General features: G+C 40.8%; 1 protein-coding gene across 2 annotated transcripts in view; it reads right to left on the bottom strand.

Annotated features, from left to right (window-relative positions):
* Window positions 1-3,250: 3,250 nt before the first annotated feature.
* The window catches only part of SLC36A4 (solute carrier family 36 member 4), a 273,729-nt gene continuing 250,935 nt past the window's right edge, over window positions 3,251-26,044 (bottom strand). The window contains exon 11 of one of the 2 annotated variants that reach the window (XM_075592525.1): window positions 3,251-4,844. In XM_075592525.1, coding sequence (XP_075448640.1) covers window positions 4,543-4,844 — 302 coding nt within the window. In that variant the 3' untranslated portion in view covers window positions 3,251-4,542. The remainder of the gene's footprint in view (window positions 4,845-26,044) is intronic. The other variant, XR_012800035.1, reaches the window with a different exon arrangement.

Raw genomic sequence — 26,044 nt, 5'->3', positions numbered from 1 at the left:
ACACACAATAGGGGGAGAGGGTCTTACACAGGTTACAGTCAAGGCAGGGAGGTTTAACACACACATTAAAAATATGTATTTAATGTATTTATTGTTTATTCTGCCTTAACCCTTCATTGCCTTAGCGGCTATCAGCTATGGTAATGAAGCAGCATTTCTGTATTTTTAATAATATTGTGCAGGAGCAGGGGGTCCCCTGAGCATTGTACAATATTATTAAAAAAACAGAAATGCTGCTTCATTACCATAGCCGCAAAGGTAAAGAACGATTCTTTATTGATGTGTGTGTTTTATTCATACTGTAAATGTGCAGAGGGTCTCCGGAGCTGAATCCCCATTGGTTTTAGGTCCGGGGACCCCCTGCTCCCCGAGATACAAGCCCCTTTAGGGGGTGCCGGTATCCCTCTGCTTGGTTTACAGGCCGCGGTCACGTGATCGGGACCTTTAAATGCAGAGGGATACCGGCACCTCATAAAGGGGCCTGTATCTCGGGAAGCAGGGGGTCCCCCGACCTGAAAGCAACGCGGTTCAGCTCCGGAGACCCCCTGCACATCTACACTATGAATAAAAATGTATTTTAAATAATTTTTAATGTGCCGATGTTTGCGCAGAGAGAGCAGCGGATCTCTCTCTGCTGCAAACACATCTCGCCAGGGGACGGCCTATAGTATCATTGATGTGCATATACAGTACTGTATGTGTATGTTAGGGGTTATAGGGGTTGTTGTTATACAGTATATACTGTATATATACAGTATATACTGCATTACAATTCATGAATTTCTCGGCTTCAAAGACAACAGCTCGCAAACGCCCCCATGCGTTTTTACACGGCATTGCAGTATTGCAGCCAGCGGTAATAAAATGCTTAAATCACGGGCGCGATATAACGCAATACACCCTGGGCGAAAACGACACTAAACCGAACATCACCGGGATATTCCGAAATTCGCGGAGCTAGCCAAGTAAGAATAAATTTGGTCGCCACTGTAATACCACTTTTTTGCACTTGTTCACACTACAGAATGCAACCCCTGATCACATACAAAGACTTTTTCTATGTGTACTAAAGGACTGATAATGCACAGTAAATCATAGAAGAATAGCCCACTTTAACACGAGGAGAACTAGATACCAGGATGCCAACAAAGTGACCATGACGATGGAGGACGCAGAAGAATCTCCCAAACCACGGCGCAGAGAGAGGATAGGCGTGTAGCTCACAAGATGAGTAAACCACCCCCACAGGATGACGAGAGAACCAATCAGAAAACGATGGCAGACGTCAGACCTGACCGACGGAGACAGGGAGACGACGCTGGAACGCAAGCGCAGATGGCGCATGCGCAGAAAAGGATTATGACGTCACTGGAACGCAAAACCGGAAGAAGTTCAGCGAACCAGAAGAAGACTACCAAGAACTATTTGGACAATGTATGAACATAGGACTGATCAGGGGAGGCGGATTGGGGTCAGCTGGGGGTAATTATCACTTGTTTCACCTGTTGATTGTTAATGTTAGAGGATATATATACTGGGTAGATCCTCATTTGGTGTATGCCTAGTCACTTGAGAAAGACCTGTTGGTCGAAACGTTGTGTGGCACATAAATACATTTTCTTTATTTAGAAATCCGTGGAGCGCTGGATCCTTTTTTCCTAAGTACATTTATACGTAAAACAGTATCACGCAAAAGGTTTGTGTCGCACAGTAATGCAAAATGAAGATCAGTGTTATAATTACAGTGCAGGTGAAGTGTCTGAGCATTTGGTAGGGGGAGTCGCTTATAAGTGCGCATGGTGCAGAAAAGTCTCCTGGAATGTACAGTACTGTAGATAAGAGGTAAAAAAATAATAGAATACATTCAAAGGAAAATGTGACATGAATCGCTAATCCTACTACTGTATAAGCCTGTACGTGCCTATACACTTTTGTTCTTATCTTCTAATATTGTAATTTATTATTTGCTCTTATATTGAGTTACAAAAAAAAAAAAAAGGAATTAAACATTTAAATAACAGAGTTGATGGATAAGTTAATTGGAAGTAGCCAAAAAGTTTGGAACCAAGAGACCTATGTTTTATTATGTCACATGACCCTGCTCTGACAAATGGGAAGTGAGATTGCGTGTTCTACTCTCCTGTCACACACACACTGACACTGAATTCAGCAGAAAGAAGAGGAAAGGAGGGGGGGGGACTGACTGAGAGGGGGGGGGCAAACGGACTGAGAGGGAGGGAAAACGGACAGTGGGTGGGGCAAATGGACAGGGGGGGCAAACGGACGGGGGGGCAAACGGAGTGCTGCTGTGTGGTATGAGGGGGAAACGGAGTGGTGTGGGGGTGAAGGGGGAGAGAGGGGGGAGGGTAGAGAGAGGGGGGGGGAGGGTAGAGAGAGGGGGGGAGAAGGGAGAGAGAGAGAGGGGGGAGAGAGAGGGGGAGAAGGGAGAGAGAAAGAGAGAGGGGGACAAGGGGGAGAGAGAGAGGAGGGAGAGGGGGGAGAAGGGAGAGAGAGGGGGAGAAGGGAGAGAGAAAAAGAGAGAGGGGAGAAGGGGGAGAGAGAGAAGGGGGAGAGAGAGAGGGGGGAGAAGGGAGAGAGAAGGGGGATAGAGAGGGGGGAGAAGGGAGAGAGAGGGGGGAGAAGGGAGAGAGAGGGGAGAGAAGGGAGAGAGAGAGAAGGGTGAGAGAGGGGAGAGAAAGCAAGGGGGCGAGAGGGGGGCGGGGAGAGAGAGCGCAGGGGGGGTGGGAGAGAGAGCGCAGGGCGGGTGGGAGAGAGAGCGCAGGGGGGAGAGAGAGAGAGAGAGCAATGGGGGAGAGAGAGCAATGGGGGGAAGAGAGAGAGCAAATTGGGGGGAGAGAGAGAAATGTGGGGCAGAGAGAGAGCAATGGGGGGGGAGAGAGAGAGCAATGGGGGAGAGATATATATAGAGAGAGATATACACAGAAACACAGAAAGCCCCTATACAGCCAATGACACCCCCCCCTCCCGTAGTAGCCACGCCCCCCCACTCCTGCTCTAAAAATGTTGCAGGACAGTGATCGCTCATGCTTTGTGAGCTGGTGACATCACCGCTCTCCAAGCATGAGCGAGCTCAGCGGCAGCGTGGACTCAGCCTTAGCTGGACTAAGGGAGAGGGGAGAACTGATCCAGCCTGGTTTCTAATGGTTATTTTTACTTTTCCATAGTGAATATTACACTTCTGATGACAAACAATGTTTGTGCATAATGTTTAATTTCATTAACACAATAAAGTACTTGAAAAGTAATAAAAAAACATTGTTTTACAAAATAAGATAGGCATTTGTTTCAACAATTAGAGCAAGATCTAAAAATATTCACGTATTACAAAGGATAAAGTGGCTCAGAATGCAATATATTTACAAGGTGTAGATGCGCATACAGTAAACACTCTTGATACTTGGTGCCGTACAGATGTACAATAGCCAATGTTATTACTTCCGCTGGCAAGTACCAGTTCAACATAAACAATGCACCCGCGGGAGGTGCAGACATTATTTGATTGAGACTCGCGTGCAAAATGGCCAGGCAAACGCAATATTTCAACTTTTGGTGTGTGCCACTGGGTGCAATAACATTGGCTATCATTGGATAGCATCAACTACAGGTACTGTATGCCTCAATAAACAAGACAAAATGCAACAAATATGCATTTATGTTTCAGTAAATATACATCGCATAAAATAATCATCTTGAAAAGTAGTTTGTTTGAATCACATTGATATTAATATAGCCTTAACATCTCCAAAATGTCATTTTTTTTGCTTGGCTAAATTAGAAAACAGAAAAATAAACATTTCAAGTGATGATATTTACAGTAGTTGTTGGATTCTGTAAGTTGTGATATCTTTAATGCAGTTGAAGCATTCTAGTCTCCTTGCATACACCAGCTTTTGGAGGCAAAGAGTTCTATTGGAACATATAGTATACAGTAGCCCTATAAAGTCTTGAAAGCCCAGATGCAGTATTATTTTAGTTTTATTCACCAAGTTTTGGTGTCTTTCGAGGTCCAAATGCAATTGCACAATTATTTTTAAGCTGCTGTTGCTGTATGTTGAAAATATTGAATATTGATTTAGAAGCAGAAAACTTAATAAAAAAAAAAATGATAGAAACTTTTCATTCTAGACAGTATGTAGTGTTCTGAAAAATTTTGTCATCTTCCAGTAGCATCTTGCTCCAACGTCATCATTTCCTCTGGCATATACTGTAGACACCTAACTGAAATTACAAACTTCCTGTAGTTTACCAGTGTGACGAAAACTATCGGTTACAACATGATTTCTACTATATGTTCATTTTGTATAGTCTATGAAATTGTAATGAAAAATAAATCTTCTATACCAGTAAGAAAGTACTTTGAGTTCAGAGATTTCCTATGCGTGATATAAATAGCATATAAAGAAACAAGCAAATAAATAAAACAAAATATTTTGTACTCATATATTTCTGTCATATGTTGTAGTTATTTTGTAATCTTCTCTCAGCTGAAAGGCACATAAAAACACGGAACAAAACTCATCGTTAATGAACTTCTGAATAAGTATTATTAAGCTCCTGCATTGGAGTCTTTGTACCATTAACAGGCAGCAAAGACGTTGGGTAAATAATTTCTTCAATTGTTACATATGTTCCCATTAAAAATCCAACAACTCCAATCATTGCTATGCCAATATCTTTAACGATGACCCACGGGCTTAAATTTTCTTTGTAAAACGTAATTATTTCCACCAGCGGTGGGAGGATCAGTGCTAAAGTGCTGCTGCTCACGGCACCCACAAAAGAAATCACCAAGTCAAGACGTGGGATGGAAACTGCGACGGCACCTGAAAAGACAAAGAAATCTACATCAAAACCCAATTATTTTAACTTTTCTGTAAAAAGAAAAACAGCTACCAGATTTCAACAAAACTGGAAATGAAATACGGAAACACTCATTTCAACATTTTTAACCCCAGCTAGGGGGTATAATTGCTTGAAATAATCCCAGTGAGAACCCCAATTTATGAGCAAAACCACAGGAGTCCAATAAATTCAGGACTACTTTCACAGTAGGCACATTTCTCAATCTTAATACTAACTTAATTTCCATGTTTGACTTTTGGACTATGCTATGTTTAAATTTGTAAATGTAGTAGATAAAGTAACTTTCATATATGTACTTATTATAAGACAAGCCTTTTTCTCCACACTATAAATATACTGTACACGTGAGCGAAAGATTTTTTTAAAAGTCGACGACAGATTCACATTGTTTCAATTAAATTATCTCCATATGAAAAGTCTACAAAACTGAAAATACATTACAGGGTTCATTTGCAAAAGTGCATTAGCCATTATTCTTCATTACTGACCATTCACACCAATATAAACCCAGTAAATTGTTTTTTAGACAATCATTCAGAGTTATTGTTGGATCAAATAATATTCTTTAAAAACGTACATTATTTGTTGAAATTCGATTAGCGCTGCGTGATCTACTACTACAGTATGCTTAACTCTTTGATTCATAATATTGCCTAGAACATTCTGAAAAAAATGTTCGCTGTATTACTCATTTCACTGCTCATATTAATGTCAGGGTAGCTGCAGTTTCCCATAATTAATTGACCGAATGTAACTGCTTTTTCTATTTCTATTAGCAGTGTCTCTTCTTAAATCTTGCATATATTTTAATGTTGATAGCCGATTCCATAAATAAGATTATAAGGGGCAGATTCATCACAGAACTCATAGCACACTCAATCTGGTGGTAAGTACTATTCAAGTCAATAGCAGAGAACGCCAGATCAGGTGAGCAATGCTGCACTGGCGCTCGATTAATCCGACCCTAAGTTTGAGTTCTATTAAAGTTTCCCAACTACAAAACTGCAGTTTTTCTTATTTTCTCTGCTTGTTTTGCATCCAGATGGACCCTTATTCCCAGTCCCTCTCATACAGATGTCCTCTCTCCCTGCTGCAGAAGAAAGCCAGAGGAATGCCACTGCAGCATGTTCTGGCACCAGGGTTTAAGGCAGCGGGAAATCTGATATGAAAGTATACACACACACACACACACACACAGGTCACCACAGCTGTTGAATGGGACTGCAGGGACTCCCCGCTGTGTTCATCCGATGGGCCATTAGGAATCTCACAGAAATGTTGAGACATTTACTGTGAGATTGCCCCAGATTTTCCAAGGCAAGTGATCTAATACTGGTGGCTGGATCTGTACCTTCCATGGGGCCACAGGATTTTGCCACAGGATTTTGCTTTTTTATGCTGGGGCTCTGGGAACAGTACGTCTGGCAATATCTGGATGCCAACACATTGCAATTATACATTTCTTTCTTTTTGTGCCCCTTGAAGCAGATTGTTTTACTCCCGATTATAATGATTAAATAACCTAAATTCTAAACACAATTAAATGACGTTACCATATATTTTCTAAAAGCTGCTTTGTAACTCATAGCACCTTTATAATTTCAGCTGCAATCCTCGCTATGATAAAAAAAAGACGTAGTGTCTATTTATCTGCATCTCTGGCACCAAACCTGTAAAAGTTGCAGGAAAGCCACCGGACATCCTGAAACTACAGATCTGTCTCACTTTATTTACTAGAAAATTTTGTATATTTGAGATTACAACCACAGCTTTGTTTAAACATGCATGAATTTTATTCAACGTTTCCATACAGATCACTAGTATAATCACGTTGGGCCCCTAAAGGAACTACAACCTACAATGGTGGGAGTCATGAAACAGTTACCGCCTGATGCAATGTCCCGCATCCAGGCTTCAAGACTCCCCGCCAGTGAATGTAATGGATCTCTTCTTCTATAAGACTAGAACCTTTAGTAAATTGGCTTCCTCAAAAGGATTCAATCACCAATAACGGTACATTTTCACTTATTTGCATCGGGTGTAAAAATATATTCTGTAGGTAAGTATTTCTAATCTTTGGTTAATGATGGCAGCAAAATTCGCTTAAACAAAATCAAATATAAAAGGAAAGGTGTGGATTAACAATTTGTGTACTGAATATACAAAAGTTTACATGCAGTCTGATCACAAAAGATATTTGAAAAGATCAAAACTTTAAAACTTTTAGCTTTTGCAAGAAAAACAAAAAAAGATTTTAAATTGTTTTTACTTGTATTTAAAAAACAGATATTAGTCACTAAAATTCAACTATTAAACATGCCCCTACAATTAGTTCCCTTCGGTCATAAGAGGGACATGCCCCTTTAAAATGTAAGAAAACAAGGGGCCAATGTTTAAAGTGTCATTAAAAGTAGTGTTATAAAACTTATGCAAAGAATCCTTTAATGCGTCTGTGCGCCAATAAAATACACACAAAGAACAAACTACTAGGGGTGCAGTTAGAGGCAGTGGTTGGATGTTGCCGGTGCCGCGCGTGCAAATATGAAATAATAAATTACAAACATGCGCCACTAAAGCGGCAACATTTTTTCCACATTTTTCTTGACTTAAAACACAAATGGCAGTTGACGCACACAATTCTTAATGCATTCAAATGTATCAATATGATGCACACCATACAAATGTAGGTTGCAGGATCACTAGGCTACCAAGTGCAGACTCCGGCCAGGATGCATAAGAACTGAGAGTTGACCCCAATTTAACCAACTGTAGGTTTATTGATGAAATGGCTGAGTGGAGGCTTATAGCAAGGCCAGGAAAGGACGGCTTCCCCAGAGGACAAGGCAGTAGCATACCGTTTTGGGTTCCTCTACTTCTAGTGCACACCGTGCGTCCTATGCTTTCTATCTGAGGTGCTGCCTTATTGGCCAGAGTTCCTAGCAAGCTAGTGGGTGCATGGCCTTGGAGCACACTGCTTTCCCTCTAGTTTTTTCTATTCCGCCTAAGGCCGAGTCCCCTCTGGTGCTGAGCTCGCTATGCGCTTGGTGCTTAGCGCGCTTACCTCTGTGAATGGGAATCCTCCCATTCACACTCGCGCTCTGCGTGGGCGCTCATGCACGTGCCCGCAAGCTCTCCCAAGCTTTGTGCTTGAGGAGACACTGGAGAGATACTTTCAGGCTCAGAGCAAAGTCACATGACCTTGCTCTGACCAATGGGTAGAGAGAGGGCGTGTTCTAATGCCATCACTACTGCAAACACAAACATGGGATTTCTAGCTGAGAGAAGTGGAAGGGGGGAGGGGCAAAACGGACTGCTGTGGTGTGGGGGGGGCAAACAAAGTGATGGGGGGGCAAACAAAGTGAGGGGCGAAGAAGAGAAGGGGGGGAGAAAGGAGAGAAGGGGGGAGAAAGGAGAGATGGGGGGGAGAAAGGAGAGAAGCGGGGGAGAAAGGAGAGAAGGGGGGGAGAAAGGAGAGAAGGGGGGGAGAAAGGAGAGAAGGGGGGAGAAAGGAGAGAAGGGGGGGGAAATTAGAGAAGGGGGGAGAAAGGAGAGAAGGGGGGGGAGAAAGGAGAGAAGGGGGAGAAAGGAGAGAAGGGGGAGAAAGGAGAGAGGAAAGGGGGGGAGAGAGAGCAATGGGGGGAGAGAGAGAGAGCAATGGGGGGGAGAGAGCAATGGGGGGAAGAGAGGGAGAGAGAGAGTGCAATGGGTGGGGAGAGAGGGAGAGAGAGAGCGCAATGGGGGGAGAGGGAGAGCGCAATGGGGGGGAGGGAGAGGGAGCGCGCAATGGGGGGGAAGAGGGAGAGAGAGCAATTATTTATTTATCAAATATTTTACCAGGAAGTAATACATTGAGAGTTACCTCTCGTTTTCAAGTATGTCCTGGGCACAGAGTAAAACAAATAATACATGGTTACAAATACAGTTACATAAATGAACAGGGTATAAATTATATACCACACATTGCGTGCACAGTTAAAGAAAATATATATTATGGGCGTATGAAACAGTTACAGACCAGATTAAAATGTGAGACAGCCTTAGATTTGAAAGAACTTAAACTTGTGGTGGATGTGAGAGTCTCTGGTAGGTTGTTCCAGTTTTGGGGTGCACGGTAGGAGAAGGAGGAACGTCCGGATACTTTGTTGAGCCTTGGGACCATGAACAGTCTTTTGGAGTCTGATCTCAGGTGATAAGTGCTGCAAGTGGTAGGGGTGAGGAGCTTGTTCAGATAGCTGGGTAGCTTGCCCAAGAAGAATTTAAAGGCAAGACAGGAAAGGTGAACTTTGCGCCTAGACTCTAGTGATGACCAATCTAGTTCTTTGAGCATTTCGCAGTGATGTGTGTTGTAGTTGCATTGGAGAACAAAATGACAAATTGAATTGTAGAGGGTGTTAAGTTTGCTAAGGTGGGTTTGAGGTGCCGAGCCATATACTATGGCTCCATAGTCAATAATTGGCATTAGCATCTGCTGTGCAATACGCTTTCTGACTAGGAGACTTAGGGAGGATTTGTTCCTGTAAAGTACCCCTAGTTTGGCATAGGTCTTGGTTGTCAGGGTATCAATGTGCATCCCGAATGTTAAGTGGGAGTCAAACCATAAGCCCAGGTATTTAAAACTAGTGACAGGGGTTAGGGTGGAGAGGAAGAGAGAGCCATGGGGGGGAGAAAGAGCAATGAGGGGGGAGAGAGAGAGCAATGGGGTGGGAGAGAGAGAGCAATGGGGGAGAGAGACAGAGAACAATGGGGGAGAGAGAGAGAGAGCAATGGGGGAGAGAGAGCACGAGCACAATGGGGGTGGAGAGAGAGCAATGGGGGAGAGAGAAGGGAGAGAGGAGGGAGGGGGGTAGAGAGAAAATGGACAGACACACACAGCCCCTATTCAGCCAATGACACGCCCCCTCCCCTAATAGCCACGCCCCCCCACTCCTGCTCTAAAAATGTTGCAGGACAGCGATCGCTCATGCTTGGAGAGCTGGTGACATCACCACTCTCCAAGCATGAGCTAGTTCAGTGGCAGCATGGACTCAGCCTAAGGCCTCGTCCAGGCTTACCGCTGGCATGCTGAGGCGCGCTGAGGCTCAGGGAAAGCGGGTGCTTTCCCTGGCCTTGCGGTTGCTTGCCCGGCGCGCCATCAGGGGCGGGCCGGGGCGGGCCAGTGGCGTCACGGAGCTGGTTCGCCCTCAGTGGGCGAACCGCTCATGTGACCAGCCTGTCGCGCCGGCAAGCGGGGGAATTTTAAAATTCCCTAAGACCTACGCTTCCGCAAGCGCGCGGAAGCGTAGACGAGCCCCTATTAAAGCCGCTCTAATTGCGACTGTAGGGGCTCAGTGGTCAGCACGCTTCAGCAAGCGGTAAACATGGCCGAGGCCTAATACAGACACTGCTACAGTATGTATAGCCTAGCCCAGAAGTTCCAAGCTCCAGCCGTCAAGGACTACTAACAATGCGGGTTTTAAGGTTATCCTCTCATTAGTACAGGTGGCCCAATCATTTTGATTAAACCAGCTGTGCTGAAGCAGGGGTAATCTTAAAACCTGCACTGTTAGTAGTCCTTGAGAATTGGAGTTGGAAACCTCTGGCCTAGCCTAAAGCCCAAAACCCCACCCCCCACCTAAGTTGGGACGTCCTACTGAGGAGATACTATCCCCGTCTATTGAAAAATTAACCCAAAAGAGCCATAATGGCTGGCCACACAAAAAAGAATACATGCACCAAATGTATGGATAATGACATAACAACATATGCTGCTAATGGTTTTAGGTGAGAAATTGATTTTATATTAATGCAAAGGATTTTGACGCTTTCAATTCGTTTTCAAAAAAACTATTCTTTATACATGGGTCTGTGTATCAAGGTAAGATTGGAGAAATTGTGTGCCAAAAAAACGGCAAAGGAAAAAATCCTGATGTCAATGGGACTTTTTGCTTTGATACATACAGTACAGTGCAGTTATTTTGGCCCCGAATTGACTCATTTTGCCTCGATACATATGCCCCAAAGTCTTCTGAACTGAGGTGCTGAAACCCAGTGCTCAGCACCAAAAAAGTAAGTTGCATGAGTTCTGCAGAATGAAATATCATTCAGATTCATCCAGTGAGATTTATTTTCAATTGGCTGGAAATTGTAACTGTATACTCAAGTTTTGTACAAATTGTTGAAAATTGCCCATATCAGAAAGACCTCTAGTTTGATCAAATCATTTATCAAGCTGCTTCAGCTTCAAATGTCTACCAAAATCTTACCCACGATAATGCATAGAAGTCTGTATAACTTGTCTGTGTCCCTATATCAACTCTCTGTTAAAGTGATTCTCTTAGGTTTAAACATTAATTACAAGTTATCAGGCATACTAATGTAAAAAGAAATATAGAAGATTAGAAAATATTAGAAAGTTGCTTTCCCCTGGTACAGTAATTATTCCACCTCTTGTAAATCTAAAGATTATTTGCATTTTAGTGCAACAACCTCAAGTTTTTTCATGGAGATTTGTAATATGACAGTGTGTGTGTTTGTGTGTGTATAAAAGAAAAGGCAAGTTGAAGCAGATATTTTTCAATTGTAAGTTCACTGGATGAGGAACCTTAATTGATGTGCTTATATGCTTGTTGGAAGTCTACTTAACAATCCCAGTATTAAAAGGGGCACGTCTAAAGCCTTCACATTCCATAGGATTTCATGGGGACATATGCAGGGTAATAATAGTTTATTACTTTATATAGTATGAACATAGTTTGCAAATTGCAATGTAAAGGTTCCCAAAGTGATCTTGTTCCCATCATGACCTGAATATGGAGTACAATACAATGTTGGGCAGCACTCAATAAAAAAGACATTATGGAACAGAAAAAAGTACAGAGAAAAGCCACCACATTTAATATAGGAGAAAGCAAATCTCATTTATGAGGAAAGGCTAGTTAAATTAGATTTATTTACATTAGAAAAAAGGCATCTAAGATGGGGGATATGGTAATGGTGTATTCATCCGAAGGACAATACAAACGACACAGGGTCATCCCTTAAATCCATGAGTATACCAGATGCCGCTGACTGGCAGTGCGATCCGGTGATGTCATCCTCACACTGCCGCCGAGCGGCATCTGAACAAGCAGAGGAGACAGGAGGGAAGAGAAGCAGAGGAGACAGGGAAGCGTGGCGGAGGTGTGGCCATGAGAGGTGCACCCTCATTGGCTGAACCGCATGTGACGCGGCCGTCGCCTGGGTAAAACAAATTTTCATGTTTCTTCACCAGTCTGCCGCTTTGTAGTTTGGCGCTGCGCGACCATCGCGAAGGTTTGCTTGGGTTCAATGGATTCATGCTTTGTTTTTCCGCAGACACCGCCGGGCGATTTTAGGTATAATCATGGTGCAAGGTGGGGAAGGAGATTTCAACAGAAACTAAGGATAGGTTTATTTATAGTAATGGAAGGGCAGTAAAATATGGAATGCCTTACCCATGGAGAAAGTGATAGCATGTACAATAGATATATTTAAGAAAAGGTTAGACCTCTTTCTAGAAAGGAAACGTATACATTGAAATACCAAATTAGTAAACATGGGAAGGATGTTGACCCAGGGAGAAATCAGATTGTATTGGCGTAAAGGAATGTATTTCACCCTTACGAGACATAATTGGATAATGTTTCAATAAATATTTTTGCCTTCCTCTGGATCGATATACAGTGAATACAAATATAGTATAAGTATCTGTCGTTCTAAATTTAACATAGGTTGAACTCGATGGATGTGTCTTTCAACCTCATTTACTATGTAACTAAGACCCTTTTTATTCTTTCCTTGCTTTTGGCTTTAATCGTGCTTGCATTTCCCGTCCTCAGTACTGTTGGGCAATTGTATTCAGATATGGAGATTAATCGCTGGTTGATTTTGAAATCCTTGTAACTACAGTATATTGAGTGGGAGGGAAAACAGCATATAGCTGGGCTCAGCTCTTCTAGAAATAATACACTATTAGTCTCATACCTTTTTCTAGATGGTTGGCATTACAGAACTTTTTTTTTTTAAAGGTAAGATTTTTGAACTGTGACTGTAAATTAGTATGGCATCACCAAAGGTATGAAAAGTACTTGAGCCTACAGTAATTCGAGTCCTTACATGGATTAACAGTCAGACTATCCTAAAAAAAAAAGAATAGGACAAGAAAATAAATGCTGGACTATTTCTTGAGCATGTAAATGTTGTAATACTTGAAGTAGGCTTAAATGGAGTAATATAATGGTCCATATTTACTAAGCAGCCTACTGCCATAAGAAACCTTTTGGCGATGGAAGCCAATTTACTGCCCGCATTGAACTCAATGGTCAGTTAGGTGTCTAATGGCACAAGACTGCTTAATAAAAAAATGGCACAGTATCGGTTTCCTACTGTTTAGATTATTGATAATTCAAGCGAATGGGCCATAAAGTGTCCTACGGAAAAGAACCCTGGAGCAAATATGGAACATAATACTGAATGTTATATTGCTTTGAAAAGTTATTTACTTGGTTATTTAATTACGTCATTTTCATTATTTCACACTGTGAGAATAAACTGGAACATGTGTATTTATTTAAATTAGCTGAAATCTCTTCAAGTCTTCAGTTTCAAAAATTCAACACGTGAAATCATGCATATTTATATATATATATTTATGGCCATCTTTCCATTCTGTGTTTTTACCTTCTTAATGTCAACAATGCTAGTTTTATTGAGTTTATTGTGCTATACAGTATCTTGAGATGTTTAAGATTTTTCATACATATTAGACATTTATATCTAGTCCAGTACATTGAGGGTTAATAACTCTGGGACTTGTTAAGTGAACTGGTACTAGGCATTGGCTATTTAAAGTGTCTGTAGATCAGACTCGTTACCCCTGAAGTCGCCATCTTGTGATGAAATGCGTTGGGTTACGGCATTAAGTAATCACGCTACGAGTTCAACAAGGCCGTGTCCTGCTTTGTGTGTTTATGGCTACGAGATTTGAACTCTCCTGATATTGAGGATTATTCTTTTATCTGGGACTCTGTCGGAATGAGCTCTCGGCGGAACAGCTGTAATTGTTTTCATCCACATCGTTTATGAGAGGACTGCTAGCAGATTTCCTCTAAACAGTGTTTCACATAACTTTAAAATGAATCATGATCATCAACCCACTTATTATAAAATAAAAAGGATTCAACACTGTTTTAGACAGCAGATGAGGTGACAGACTCAGGAAATTGTCTAAACAAGACATATTGGATTTTTAAACTCTATCTCCTAATTGTCTTAATGAGGACATTGATTTGTTCCCTTTTATTCAGGATTGATCTTTGTCAGTACAATTTTTTATTATATATATTATTTTCCCATATGGACTATATTCTATACTATTCATTCACTCATTAAAATGTGCGTCCCTCTACATTTTTATTTTTAAATCAGATTCAGGAATTTGAGGTCAGTTGTTTAAATTCAATTTATATATAAAGAAAACATTTACACAAAACCTTCTTGCATTCTGGTCCCTTCCCAGATTTCTTTTTTCCTTCTGTATGTGTGTGTTATAGATGTGTAGCGGTGTTTCCCCCAACCCCTGGGAGATTTCCTGGCTCCAGGTGTATAGTGGTGCGTACCTGCTGGCTCACAAGAGTTCTGAGATCGCACTGATGTTGTTGGAGAAACAGGACAGGCTTTATGGGTGATATCAGGTCAGCGCCTCAATCTGCCGCAGGCTCCAGGAGAGCGGGAAGCAGTCCCTGCGGAAGAACTCTTTCATACTCCCCCTGACAGACTGCAAGTCCAGGTAGGAGTATATTTTATAACAGGAACATCTTTATTTGTCTCCATTATAGAGTACAGCAGACAGTATGCAACCACATACAGTAACGCTGGTCTCCAGCCTCTGGATGGTCCCTGGACTCAACCCCCTGTGATGGGCCTCAGAGGTCAGTTTAAACTCTTCCCCTACACCCTGATGGAGCAGGAGGTATGGTACTCACTCCCACTCCCCCAAGGGAGGAGACAGAAGGTGACAGAGCCTTGAACACCTCTTCCGTGAGTCCAGTCTCTCTAAAAGGGGAGAGACAAATAACTACATTTAGAAAGTGCATCCCCTTAAGTCCCTGGGGAGGGTTCAAGGTCTGAGCCCAGGATTGGGCAGAACGCAGGCCTTGTCCCGCCTCCCCCTGTCACTCAAGGAGCTGCTAACTTCTGGGGAAAATCAGGATTAGGTCTAACACTGCCTGCACTGTATCGGGATTTACATGTTAGGCAGGGTAGGGTAGTAGCCAAAACCAGATATGGCTACAGATGTAATACACAAAGAACTATAGTCAGATTTGGCATCCCCAGAGCCACAGCACAAAAAGCAGTGCCTCCATGGAAGCCGCCCGTAGGGGTCCTTCTTCCATATAACACCTCCCACATCATTAATCCCCACTGTTGGGAGATGCTGCAGTCGCATGAATGTAGCTTTCCTGGCAGTGGGAACTATATAAGACTGGCTACCCCTACCAGATGTAGCAAGACTTACTGCAACCATGGCCATGAAAGTATGCAAAGGAGCCATCGTGACCAAGAAAGCAGTAAGCAGCCCGGGAGGATTAATTCCGCAGGGTCCCTGCTTCTGAATGGGCTCACTGCAGAGTTAATCCTACCAAGCCAGTCATGAGTCTGTAAGAGTTGCGCAGAGAAGTCCCAGATGGAAACAGTCTCTCTGTGTTTGTCCCTGAGCAGCACGTACAGCAATCCAATGTATTTTTAGTTTTCTCTACTGTATTGAAGCAGGGGATCTCAAGAGGTGAAGTCTGCCTTCCCTTTTTTTGGGTAATACGACGTCACCTTAAAACGAGGGAAGCACATGGTACTGTACCCAATTGGTTGTGGTTCCCTCCCTTTAAGGTGATGTCACATCACCCAAAAAAGGAAACCATTACAGGGTCCATCCACCAATTGGATTGGTAAATGTACCATGTGATTCCATCAAGTTTGGTTGAGACGTCATTCTCAGTCAAACTCGATGGCTGTTCACGTACCATGAATCTGTCAAATGTGATGTCAAAGGCCTTATATGAAGCCTGTCACGTCTCATTTGACAGGAAGGAGACAACATGTCCACACGTGCCAGAAGACCAGAAGAAAAGAACAGAAGACATCTTTAAAGAAACAAAGATTGGATTTATTTTACCTATTTTCTGGGTGTGGGGTTTTGGCCATCGGCATGACTTATTTTTGATTTTTTTTGGCGTTTCATTTTTGTGGCCATCGGGTATGGATTTATGTTTATTTTGGCATTTTCTTTTTAATGCAAGTCGAGGGTGCATTGCATTGTGGGTCAAGTTGAGGACACTTAGTGGGTCAAGTTGAGGGTGTATTGCTTGTGGGTGAACTTGAGGAGATTGGTACCACAGCGGATGGAGAGGGTGAAAGCCTTCATCCCTGGCAATGGTAAGTAACACATTTATTTATTATAGGGCGTCCATTGATTGCCAATGTGGGTATCTGCACCCCTGTTAAGGGCCAAGCTAACCATATTGATAATCAATGGATTAAACGGCCAGTTTTTGCTTTTATTCTAGTGTGTATTGTATTGTAATTTGTTTTCTATTTTATTGTAATGTACAGTACTGTATATTTGGCTAATAGGGATCTTGCTCATTACTGTGTGTGGTGGATTTGGTGGTGAGGGGTTTGTTGGAGGACAAGGAGGTGGGTAAAGGGGGTAGTTGCCCCGGGGTGGCTGGTTAAGCCTCCCAGGGGGAACCAAGGTGTAGTAGGAGGGGTTAACCTCATAATTACCTTATAGATTACCACCCGTTAAGGTAATTAAGTGGTTAATGTCCATTAGATGGTATTTTAAGGGTTCGGCATCAACCCTTTATTAGATTTTGGTGACACAGAGGATGAAGAGGAGGATGGCCTTCATCTTGACAGGGATAAGTAACACATTTATTTACTATAGGGTGTCCATTGATTGCCAATATGGGTATCTGTGCCTCCGTTGAGGACATAGGTAACCACTGTGACAATCAATGGATTAAATGGCTAGTGTTTGTTTTAATTGTAATGTATATTGTATTTTATATTTGATTTTATTGTAATGTACAGTACTATATAGGGCTGTTCCCCATTACTGTGTGTTTTGGGGTGTGTGTGTTTTGTTGGGAGGTAGTGGGGTGAGTGATGGAGGTAGTTGCCCCAAGGTGGGGGGCTAGGTCACCCGGGGGGCGGGGGGTCCGAATCAGTGGTTGTGTGCTACCTTAAACACATGGAAATATGCTCCAGGACTGTGAGGCACCTCAATGCAGATGATCACTTCCATTTTACTACTCGTGAGAGCATTAACTGTAATTTATCTGTTATCATAGTACGGACAATATCCCACTATTGGTATGTCTCGCATTACTTGTCTTTTGTTTTCTTTTACATATTTCTCAACACTATCGTTCAGCCCCCAACATACTTTCTCTTCTTATACTTTGGTCTTTATTAACTAAAACACATTTATGACAAATATCCCAATCTGATTGATTTGTAGTAGCCTATAGATATCCCAAATAGTAGTTTTAATACTGTAAACTACTTGAGTAAATATAAAATCACATTTCCAACTTAGTTATCCTTATACTTTCATTTGTTCTATATATGCAGCTGTTTCTAGCTCTAGCACATAGATATAGCAGCTTGTATGTTTTGAGTTAGCTTGATTCTAGCTAGATTGAAGTGCCATGGCATTACAAATTAGAAATTAACTGTTGAGACTCTCATATCCCATTACTAAAATGGTTTTAATACTTCTAAAGCACTGCTGTTTAGTAACTGATTAATGTAAAGGGGGGTTAAGGCTGCACACCACAATATATAAACAAATACATACAGTTTACCGGTGCTGCTGGTTCAAGGAAGTACCTGCCAGGAATTTCCAAAGTACACTGAGGAAAAAGGAGAGAGATCCAGCGCTACACGGATTTCAAAATAATGAATTTATTGTGGCACAATAAATTCATTATTTTGAAATCCGTGTAGCGCTGGATCTCTCTCCTTTTTCCTTAGTAACTGATTAACACATGTTACAATGAAATTTGAAAAAGGGCTTAGAACAGTCAACATTTGCCAAAGAACATTTGCTTGTCAGCTGTAAAAAGTGGTGTTTTTAAAATAATTTAATGAATCAAAGCTTCCATACTGTAGGTAATTTTTGTATAACTGCAATTTCACACTTCACTCTAAAGAACAGTAAGATATTTCTGCTTGATAAATATTGCATGACTCAAAGATAAGAAAAGAACACCGGACACTCTCTAAATTCAAATTACAGTGCAAAATATTTAAAGTGAAAAAGTGCTGCAATAGAATAAGACTAAAAAGTGCTTATCACTGTAAATAAAAATGTGATGCGCTGCTCAACCCAAATAGAATCGTCCTTCTGATCCTTAAATATAGAATTTACATGTTTACTTTTCCCCTTTTGTATCATTGTTAATACGCAATATGTGGTTCCATATACTGTTTTTATAATAGTTTCGACTTGTACTTGGCAGGTCTTATGGTTATTAACATGATATTATTATCTAGTGTTTCTTTATTCATAGATGATCTTTTACACTAACTTACTATATTCATGAGACTTAATTAATATACTACATTTCTTTACTGATAATGTCCCTACTGGGATATATAATTGTTTGACCATCATCTAGATATGTTCCACTGGGGACAGAGTACATCATCTGAGTATTTTATTGTGTGTAATATCATGTATTTGTTATGAGTAGGACTCTTAATTTAGATCAGGTCTGTCCAGTTTCAGTGAATATCTATTTCATTAGACCATTTATCACACGGCTGTCAGGTTGTTTATCTGTCATTTTGATTGGTCCTAGCTGATTAGTCCTAGTATTAGCCAGGACTATTTAAGGGATACTGGTTTGGTAATCTGTACACGTTTCCTGTCGAAGTGACAAGCGAAACGCGTATACAGTAGCAGTGAGCGACTGTAGCATAGACCAGGGAAGCAGCAGACGCCAGACGTCCCTGCGTGAGATTTCGCCAGCTGATGAGACTGAGAAGCTGGTTCCGGGAGTCGAGAGCATAGCAGTGATTCTTTCTCGGAGGATGCAACACCGTTTGGGGCGAGAGCCTGCCTTTCTCGGTTCATTTGCACATTCCAATATGTAAGTGTGATATATATGATTTTTATATCATTTTTATGTTTATAAATCTTTCAACCTACAGTATACCTCTCTCTGTGCCTCTATAGGTCGGTAAGGAGCTTACCATCTTCACGGTTTAAAGGGGATCAAGCCATATATTGGAGCGTTGCAAGGATTTCATCCATTGCCTGTTTTCCCCAGGGCCAACAATTTCTTCAAAGTGCAGGTCTCCTCTAAGACAGATCGCAAGTTTATAATGAAGTTCTCCATTTTGACAGCCAAGAACTGTGGAAAGACAACGTTTCAGGTCCCATATGGGGCTTTCATCAACCTAATTAAAGGTCCACATGGGACAATATATTGTTTTTCCACTGTTCTTGCCTGTCACATGAAGAGGAGAATTGAATTATAAACTTGTGAGTAGAGTTCTACTTTGTATCTCTGTCGTAGAGGAGACCTGCACTTTGAAGAAATTGTTTACCTGTTTTGTGTTGGATGCTCAAGAAGGATTCTCCTCGCCTGGAACTGTTTCTCTGCACTTTAGAATTGTTTTTTTTCCAGAGGCCATGTGAGTTGTGGCACCTACTGTGTACCTTAATCTCATTATTCCAAATTATTTAAAACAATATTGCACTACGTGTGTCTCTTCTTTTCTCCCTTTTTAATGATTCTGCGCTCCCCACCACGAGACACATATAACTCCAAGATAAATGCACTACTTTTTCCAGGTTTTGTAGAAACCCTGTCTGTTAGTGAGCAATTATTGCTTAAAATAACAGAGATCCAACATTTGTAATACAAATTGATTTGGCTATGATAATTTAATACAATTACAGCATTTAGCTTAGCATCTTTGCAATGTTAGAATGTAATGTTTATTTGTCCAAATGGCTACAAATATACATTTTGAAGAACTGTAGATTCACTCGAATGAATTAGTTCTTGATATGTTACCAAAATCAGCACAATTCTAATTATCAGTTCATCTAATCTATTTATGATACTGTACATCCCCCACATTTCTGGAAATCAAATCTTTACAGTAAATACTATAAGCTTTATCTATTGTTCATAAGAACTGCTTCTCCTCCATAATCTGTATTCTCATATTTTACCTCCCAAACACATACAGAATGCCGCACAATAATAATTACTCTCTCTCCACACATTTACATGCATGTTGAAGGAAGCCTATTGAAAGAAAATAATTAAAAGAATATGCGGTAGTACCACAAGTCTCTTGGCATAAGGATAATTTAATACTATGTGCTGAGGTCACATATCAATATGCCCGAGTATGCTTAATGGTGCTGGAGTTCTTTTAAATCCTATTCATTTGAATGCGGCTGAATGATTTTCCAGCTGCACTGTAGAGCTTTCACCACATATTAAATATGGACCTTGGATCTCTGATCAACTCACCAAATGCATTAAAATCTCACAAGAAAATAAAAAATCTGTATTACAAAATGCCATGATAAAAATAAATAATAATAATAAAAAAACATTTAAAGTACAGTACGTATGGTCCAAAAATATTGGAGTTTTTCATGTTTGCTCTAGTTATAAAACATTTATTTTTGGAAGATATTTGTAATGTTGCAGTGCTTATTTTCCCTCGCTACCTTATTGAGTCTTCTCCTGACATGTTTACTCTTCCTCCTTCTCTTTTGAACTTTATAACTGATGTGTACACACAAAAAACTTGTACAGTAGGTTCAAGGCTCATGGTGAGCACAAGTTGCAAATATCCTCTCTCTGTAGATTGTTAGCGCCTCTGTACAAGAAGCTCTTAATTTGTTTCCCTATCAATATAGATTAACTTCATATATCTGATTGCTTGATTCTTATGTTTGGTACTGGTGAATCTGCGTCACAGCTGAGAATCGAGAGCGGTGACATCACCGACAGAAGCAGGTCAGAGATCAAGCCCAGCAGCTGACCTGGGAAACCTGCCGTATGCCACTTCGTTGTGCAACCAGCCCAGGAGAGACCTTCAGTCAAGAGTCCTTATTTAGTAGGTGCATTTCCTAACGACTAAGTGTAAGTAGGATTTCAATTTTACACATTCGGATAGAGGACCAGAGAGGATCGTTTAGCTGACGCCTATGGTGTGGCTCACTTTCACCGCTTTGATTGCACTGCAATATGTTTTATTGAGTTTTATGTGGACTATTAAAATTGCATCCGGAAGGAGCTAATTAATAAGAACCTCGGCTTCACAGTCTACAATACATATTGTTTGCCAAAGATAATGCACAATTGTTGCATGTATTGTCTTTTTTTGTCTTCAATACATGAAAACGGCTCTTTTGGATGACTGCATTATGAACCTTCAGAGAAGTTCCATCAGCTGAGCAGAATCAGATGGACACTTACCAAACGGGTTTGGTTGCTGACAAATCAATTCATTCATGGTTTATGTCCAGGCGCCATATAGGTCTTTTTTCCACAAATCACAACCAACAAGAAATAATGCTGACAATGTGAAACCATACATAACATACTGTATATGAATACAAATAATAAATATAATTATTTATATATATTACTGTATGCACAGTATGTTCTCTCATTGTCAACATTATTTCTTGTTAGTTGTTGTGAATATTCCTTTTATTAATACAATTAAATGTTAATTTTTACACGGTCAGGGTGTGCACCAGAAATGTAATTCCTATGAACGTATGTGTCTTGTTGATTTTCTTCATTTTTACTACTTTAGAGACCAACCTACAGTATATCATTTTTATACTATATATGTAGCCACCTTAATTTTACGTATTGATAACACAGAATATTGCTTTACATAGCAATAATATTACGTTATAGTGCAGAATATTACAGGCCCCATAGGATTCAACAGAAGTGATAATGCAGATTATCTCACCACAATGTGTCAGTGAAGCAATAACCCTGGCTACATCTTTATGGCACTTTTTTAATAATATAATGGTTCATACTTGAAAGCAATGGGGCAAATATATAGGAGTAGAGTGCTTCATGTTTCTTCATGTCTCTTCTTGAGTCTTTCATGCAGCCATTGTTTGACAGTTATGGGCATAGCCTGTAACAGGGCAGCTGAACCAGTGATCATTCCAATTCAGGCATACCCCGGTTTAAGGACACTCGCGAGTAAGGACTTAATCGCCCAATAGGCAAACGGCAGCTCACGTCCTGAACAGCAATACCGGCTCCCTACCTGATCCGAAGCAGTGCGCAAGCGGGGAGACGCCTGTTACAAATGCGTTATTTACATCAGTTATGCACGTATATGATGATTGCAGTACAGTACATGCATTGATAAGTGGGAAAAAGGTAGTGCTTCACTTTAAGTACATTTTCGCTTTACATATATGCTCCGGTCCCATTGCGTACGCTAATGCGGGGTATGCCTGTAATCGCCAGTGCCTAGCATAGCTCTATTGATTCAGACATGACTGTGATCCTAGGCTTGAACAATGATGTAGTCAGTCAAGTACCAATGCTTAGATCACGAATGCTGCCATGATATTTTGTGCTCGTTTTTGTAGCAGAACAGGGGTGGTGGTGGTACTGTATGACCATATTTTGCATGTACAGTCAATAGGAAGATACTATTGGAATTGACCATTGCTACTCCTTCCTTGCCAATAATTCAGGTCCGGAGGCGGAAGTCACTTCCAACTCCGGCATTAAAGTCGCCAAGAAAAATAGATCAGCCTCCCTCCGTAAGTCCGGAAAGGACGTTTGTCATAGTTAGCGTAGAATTCCTCCAAAGTCAGTGAGTATGCGCCAACAACAGTGGTGTATTGCTTCCCTGCCCATTTAAGAAGGAGAGTCATGAGGTGCTCATTGATTCTGATAGTGAACTTGTTGAATTACTTTATGAGTTCATTCTTGTTTCATGTTTAAAATGTGTTTTGTAGTCACAGGATATGGTGTAATTTACAAAGTGGTGGTGGTAGCAATTAAAATACGTTTACAGATACTGCCATTTCATGCATGAGTTTTGTCAACTCATTTTAGAGAGGAAATATGGTAACCTTCTATAAATTAGTTGTCTATAACAAAGGATAAATATATTAAGCATACAAAATGTTTACTAATTAGGACATTCAGCACTTTACAAATCTCCCAAATATGGATTCATCTTCTAGACCTGAAAAATTTTGCATGTAGTAGAATCTGGGATATGGACAGAGAATATTTAATGGTTCCACACATTAAAAAAAAAATCATGCTTTTCTGCTAATAATAATCTGTGTTTCACGTTTGCTAAATGTTTATTAGAAACACATTCGGACACCCTCTACCCGTACACATGTAGCTTTGCTTCAAATAACTGCAGAAGCCAAAAAAGGTTTTTATGATAAAATAAAAATCTGTCATTCAAAGCTGGTATGTCCTAACCAAAAAAATTAATACCTGCCCTGTTATGGAGCAGGGTTACAAGCCCCACCCCTGGGGTACATAAGCTGACACTCTCCCAGAAGTCAGTAGGCTCTCTTGCCTCCCCCTGTGGAGTGGAAGCACTTACCCTTTATCCCATTAGGGGGTAAAGGAGCTGAGAAGCGGCTTGCAGGACCTAAAGCTCTGTGGGTGCTACTTCAGGGAATGTGCCTGTTATAATTACGTGTATATTGATAATAAAGATCCAGTGAACCCATCAGTTGTGGCTACTTGACTGGGCCACTACCTGAGTTGCCAGTGTGGACCATCCTGGCTGCACCAGGAACCTCACAGACTGGAGGCGCTGTGCTACAATGATCTTCACTGAGAGCCTGCACTGAGGGCTCCCCATACTATCATGGAGTTCTCAGGGCCTTCTGTTCTACAAAACAGGTATGCACTGCACCAGAATACATCAGTAGCTATATGATCTCACTTAGGGTGGGGAAAAAGGTGCTACATAATCATTATAGTTACTATATTATAATAATCTATATAGAATTCATGTGTTATATGTTTACATTCCTTGCATCTTTTGCACTTCTCCATTTTTTATTATAAATGGTATATTTGTAAAAAAAAAATTCTATTTGCACTTCTATATTTGTACTCACTAGTAATGCCTCAAATATCGTATGTGTGTGTGAGAGAGAGAGTGTGTGTGTATGAGTGAGCGAGCCTGTGTCTGCATGTGTGTGAGCCTCTGCGCATGTATGGCATGCGCAAGCAGTTATGGGTGCGCTTCTGCGCATGCGCAGGGAGCGCGATTTACTTATGACAGTTTCAGTACACATAGTTCAGCGGCGACGTCAATTACGTTACACACTTCTGTCACCATGAAGGACATTTGCCCAAGCGAAATTTTTATAGGTGACACCAAAGAAATTTCATTTGGGGGAATTTGTCCACATTTTTAAGATAAGAAATCTTAAAAGGGAACTATTACACTTAAGCAACAGAGGATTTACAGGTCTACCATTAAAGGTTATACACATGCATCAAGAATTACTGTATTTTATCTGATATCAGTGGATACACGAAATCCAGGGGGAGCATAAAGGAAAAACACACAAAAGCATAGAAAATCTAAATGCAGAGGAAATAGCAGAATTGGCAATAAGCTCCAAATCTTGACTCGTATAGAGTGTCTACTTACAGACTGTAAGATTTGAAACAGCATTAAAGGCTATGGCAGTCAATCCATGGTGGGTGTCAGTTCAGAGTCATCAGGGCAGCCCTGGTACTCAGGATAAAAAAAACCCAGATGCAGAGAGAGAGAGAGAGGAAAACACTGCATAGCACAGGTCAACTAGGTATAAAATAGTTTAATCTAAGTAAAATATGCACTCACAATGTGTCAAATAAAATCGGGCATGTCACACTGCAATAGTGTACAGAAGAGACCGTCAGCAAGCCTGCTCACCATCCCGTGGCTCCTGATAGACCTCCGTCTCCAGCCCCTGCTCCGTCGCGTCACCACAAGACTGGGCGTCTGACGTCAGATCCGGTTGCCCTCCGGTGGTAGCTCGGCTTCCCGCAGTTCCTCTCCAAGCTGGTCCGCGTGATAGAATGACTCCCACTCTGCGCGTTTCGCCACGTAGTCACGTCGGCTTCATCAGGAGTGTGGAGTCAAATTCTCAGATCATTCCTTAAGTAGCTTGTATGATTCCAACGTGATATATTAGAAGGATATAGATATTATAATTATATTTAGTGATATTGTAATTTTTATTTTTTCACGTTTTTTTTCATATACAGTATTCTGAGCTAATTTTTATTAGTATGGCTTTTTGACATATTGTTGTTAGGATTGTTATATTTTCACTCTGTTGAAAACCATTGTCTTATTTTTTTTAAATAAAATATTTGGGATTAATATATGCATTGATATGGTTTTGAACAGACCGATATATTTGCTTAAATTTGGAATATATGTATATTTTATTAATTATTTATCAAGAGAATTAATTCATCAATAATATACTTAATGACTTGATTATGATGTTCTTGATTTATATATTTTAATATTGGGTATTATTTAATGTATACAACTCTTGGTATATGTTTATATACATCTTATTATTTCATATACACTCACCAAAGCAGTTTTTACCAAGCATGATCTGTGGTTGTCTTACAGGTATAGAGCATGCGTTATTCATTATTGTAGGGTATATCTGTGCCCACAATTTAATGAATTTTCTATTTATATGTTATATATTTGTTTTTAAGTTTGTTTTTAACGTTTATCATATACTTTTTCTTAGGTAGTTCCGGAGTGTTAGTTTGTTAGCATTGAATAAAGTTTTCTTTATTGTACCGGCTCTAACGCACTGACGTCACACGTCATCTTTCACACCAAGAAGTGAAGGGAGATAGGTTACAGCGGCGCGAGGATCAGGTACTGTATTTAAACACACTCCGGTAAGCTGTTTTTATTCACCTTGATAAAGGGCTTTTAGCCTGAAACGCGTAGGTGTACTGTTTGTTTTTTGATCCATTAAACATTATTTTTTATCGTGGGAACGCACCTCTAATTTTTTGCAAGAAAGCAGTGGATTTAGTGCTCCGTTTTCTCCTCCTTCACTTCTGTTCCT

The sequence above is a fragment of the Ascaphus truei genome, chromosome 3 (genome assembly GCF_040206685.1).
Source record: "Ascaphus truei isolate aAscTru1 chromosome 3, aAscTru1.hap1, whole genome shotgun sequence".
Taxonomy (NCBI): domain Eukaryota; kingdom Metazoa; phylum Chordata; class Amphibia; order Anura; family Ascaphidae; genus Ascaphus; species Ascaphus truei.
Note: the sequence above shows the minus strand (reverse complement) of the source record. Positions and strands in the feature narration are given on the sequence as shown.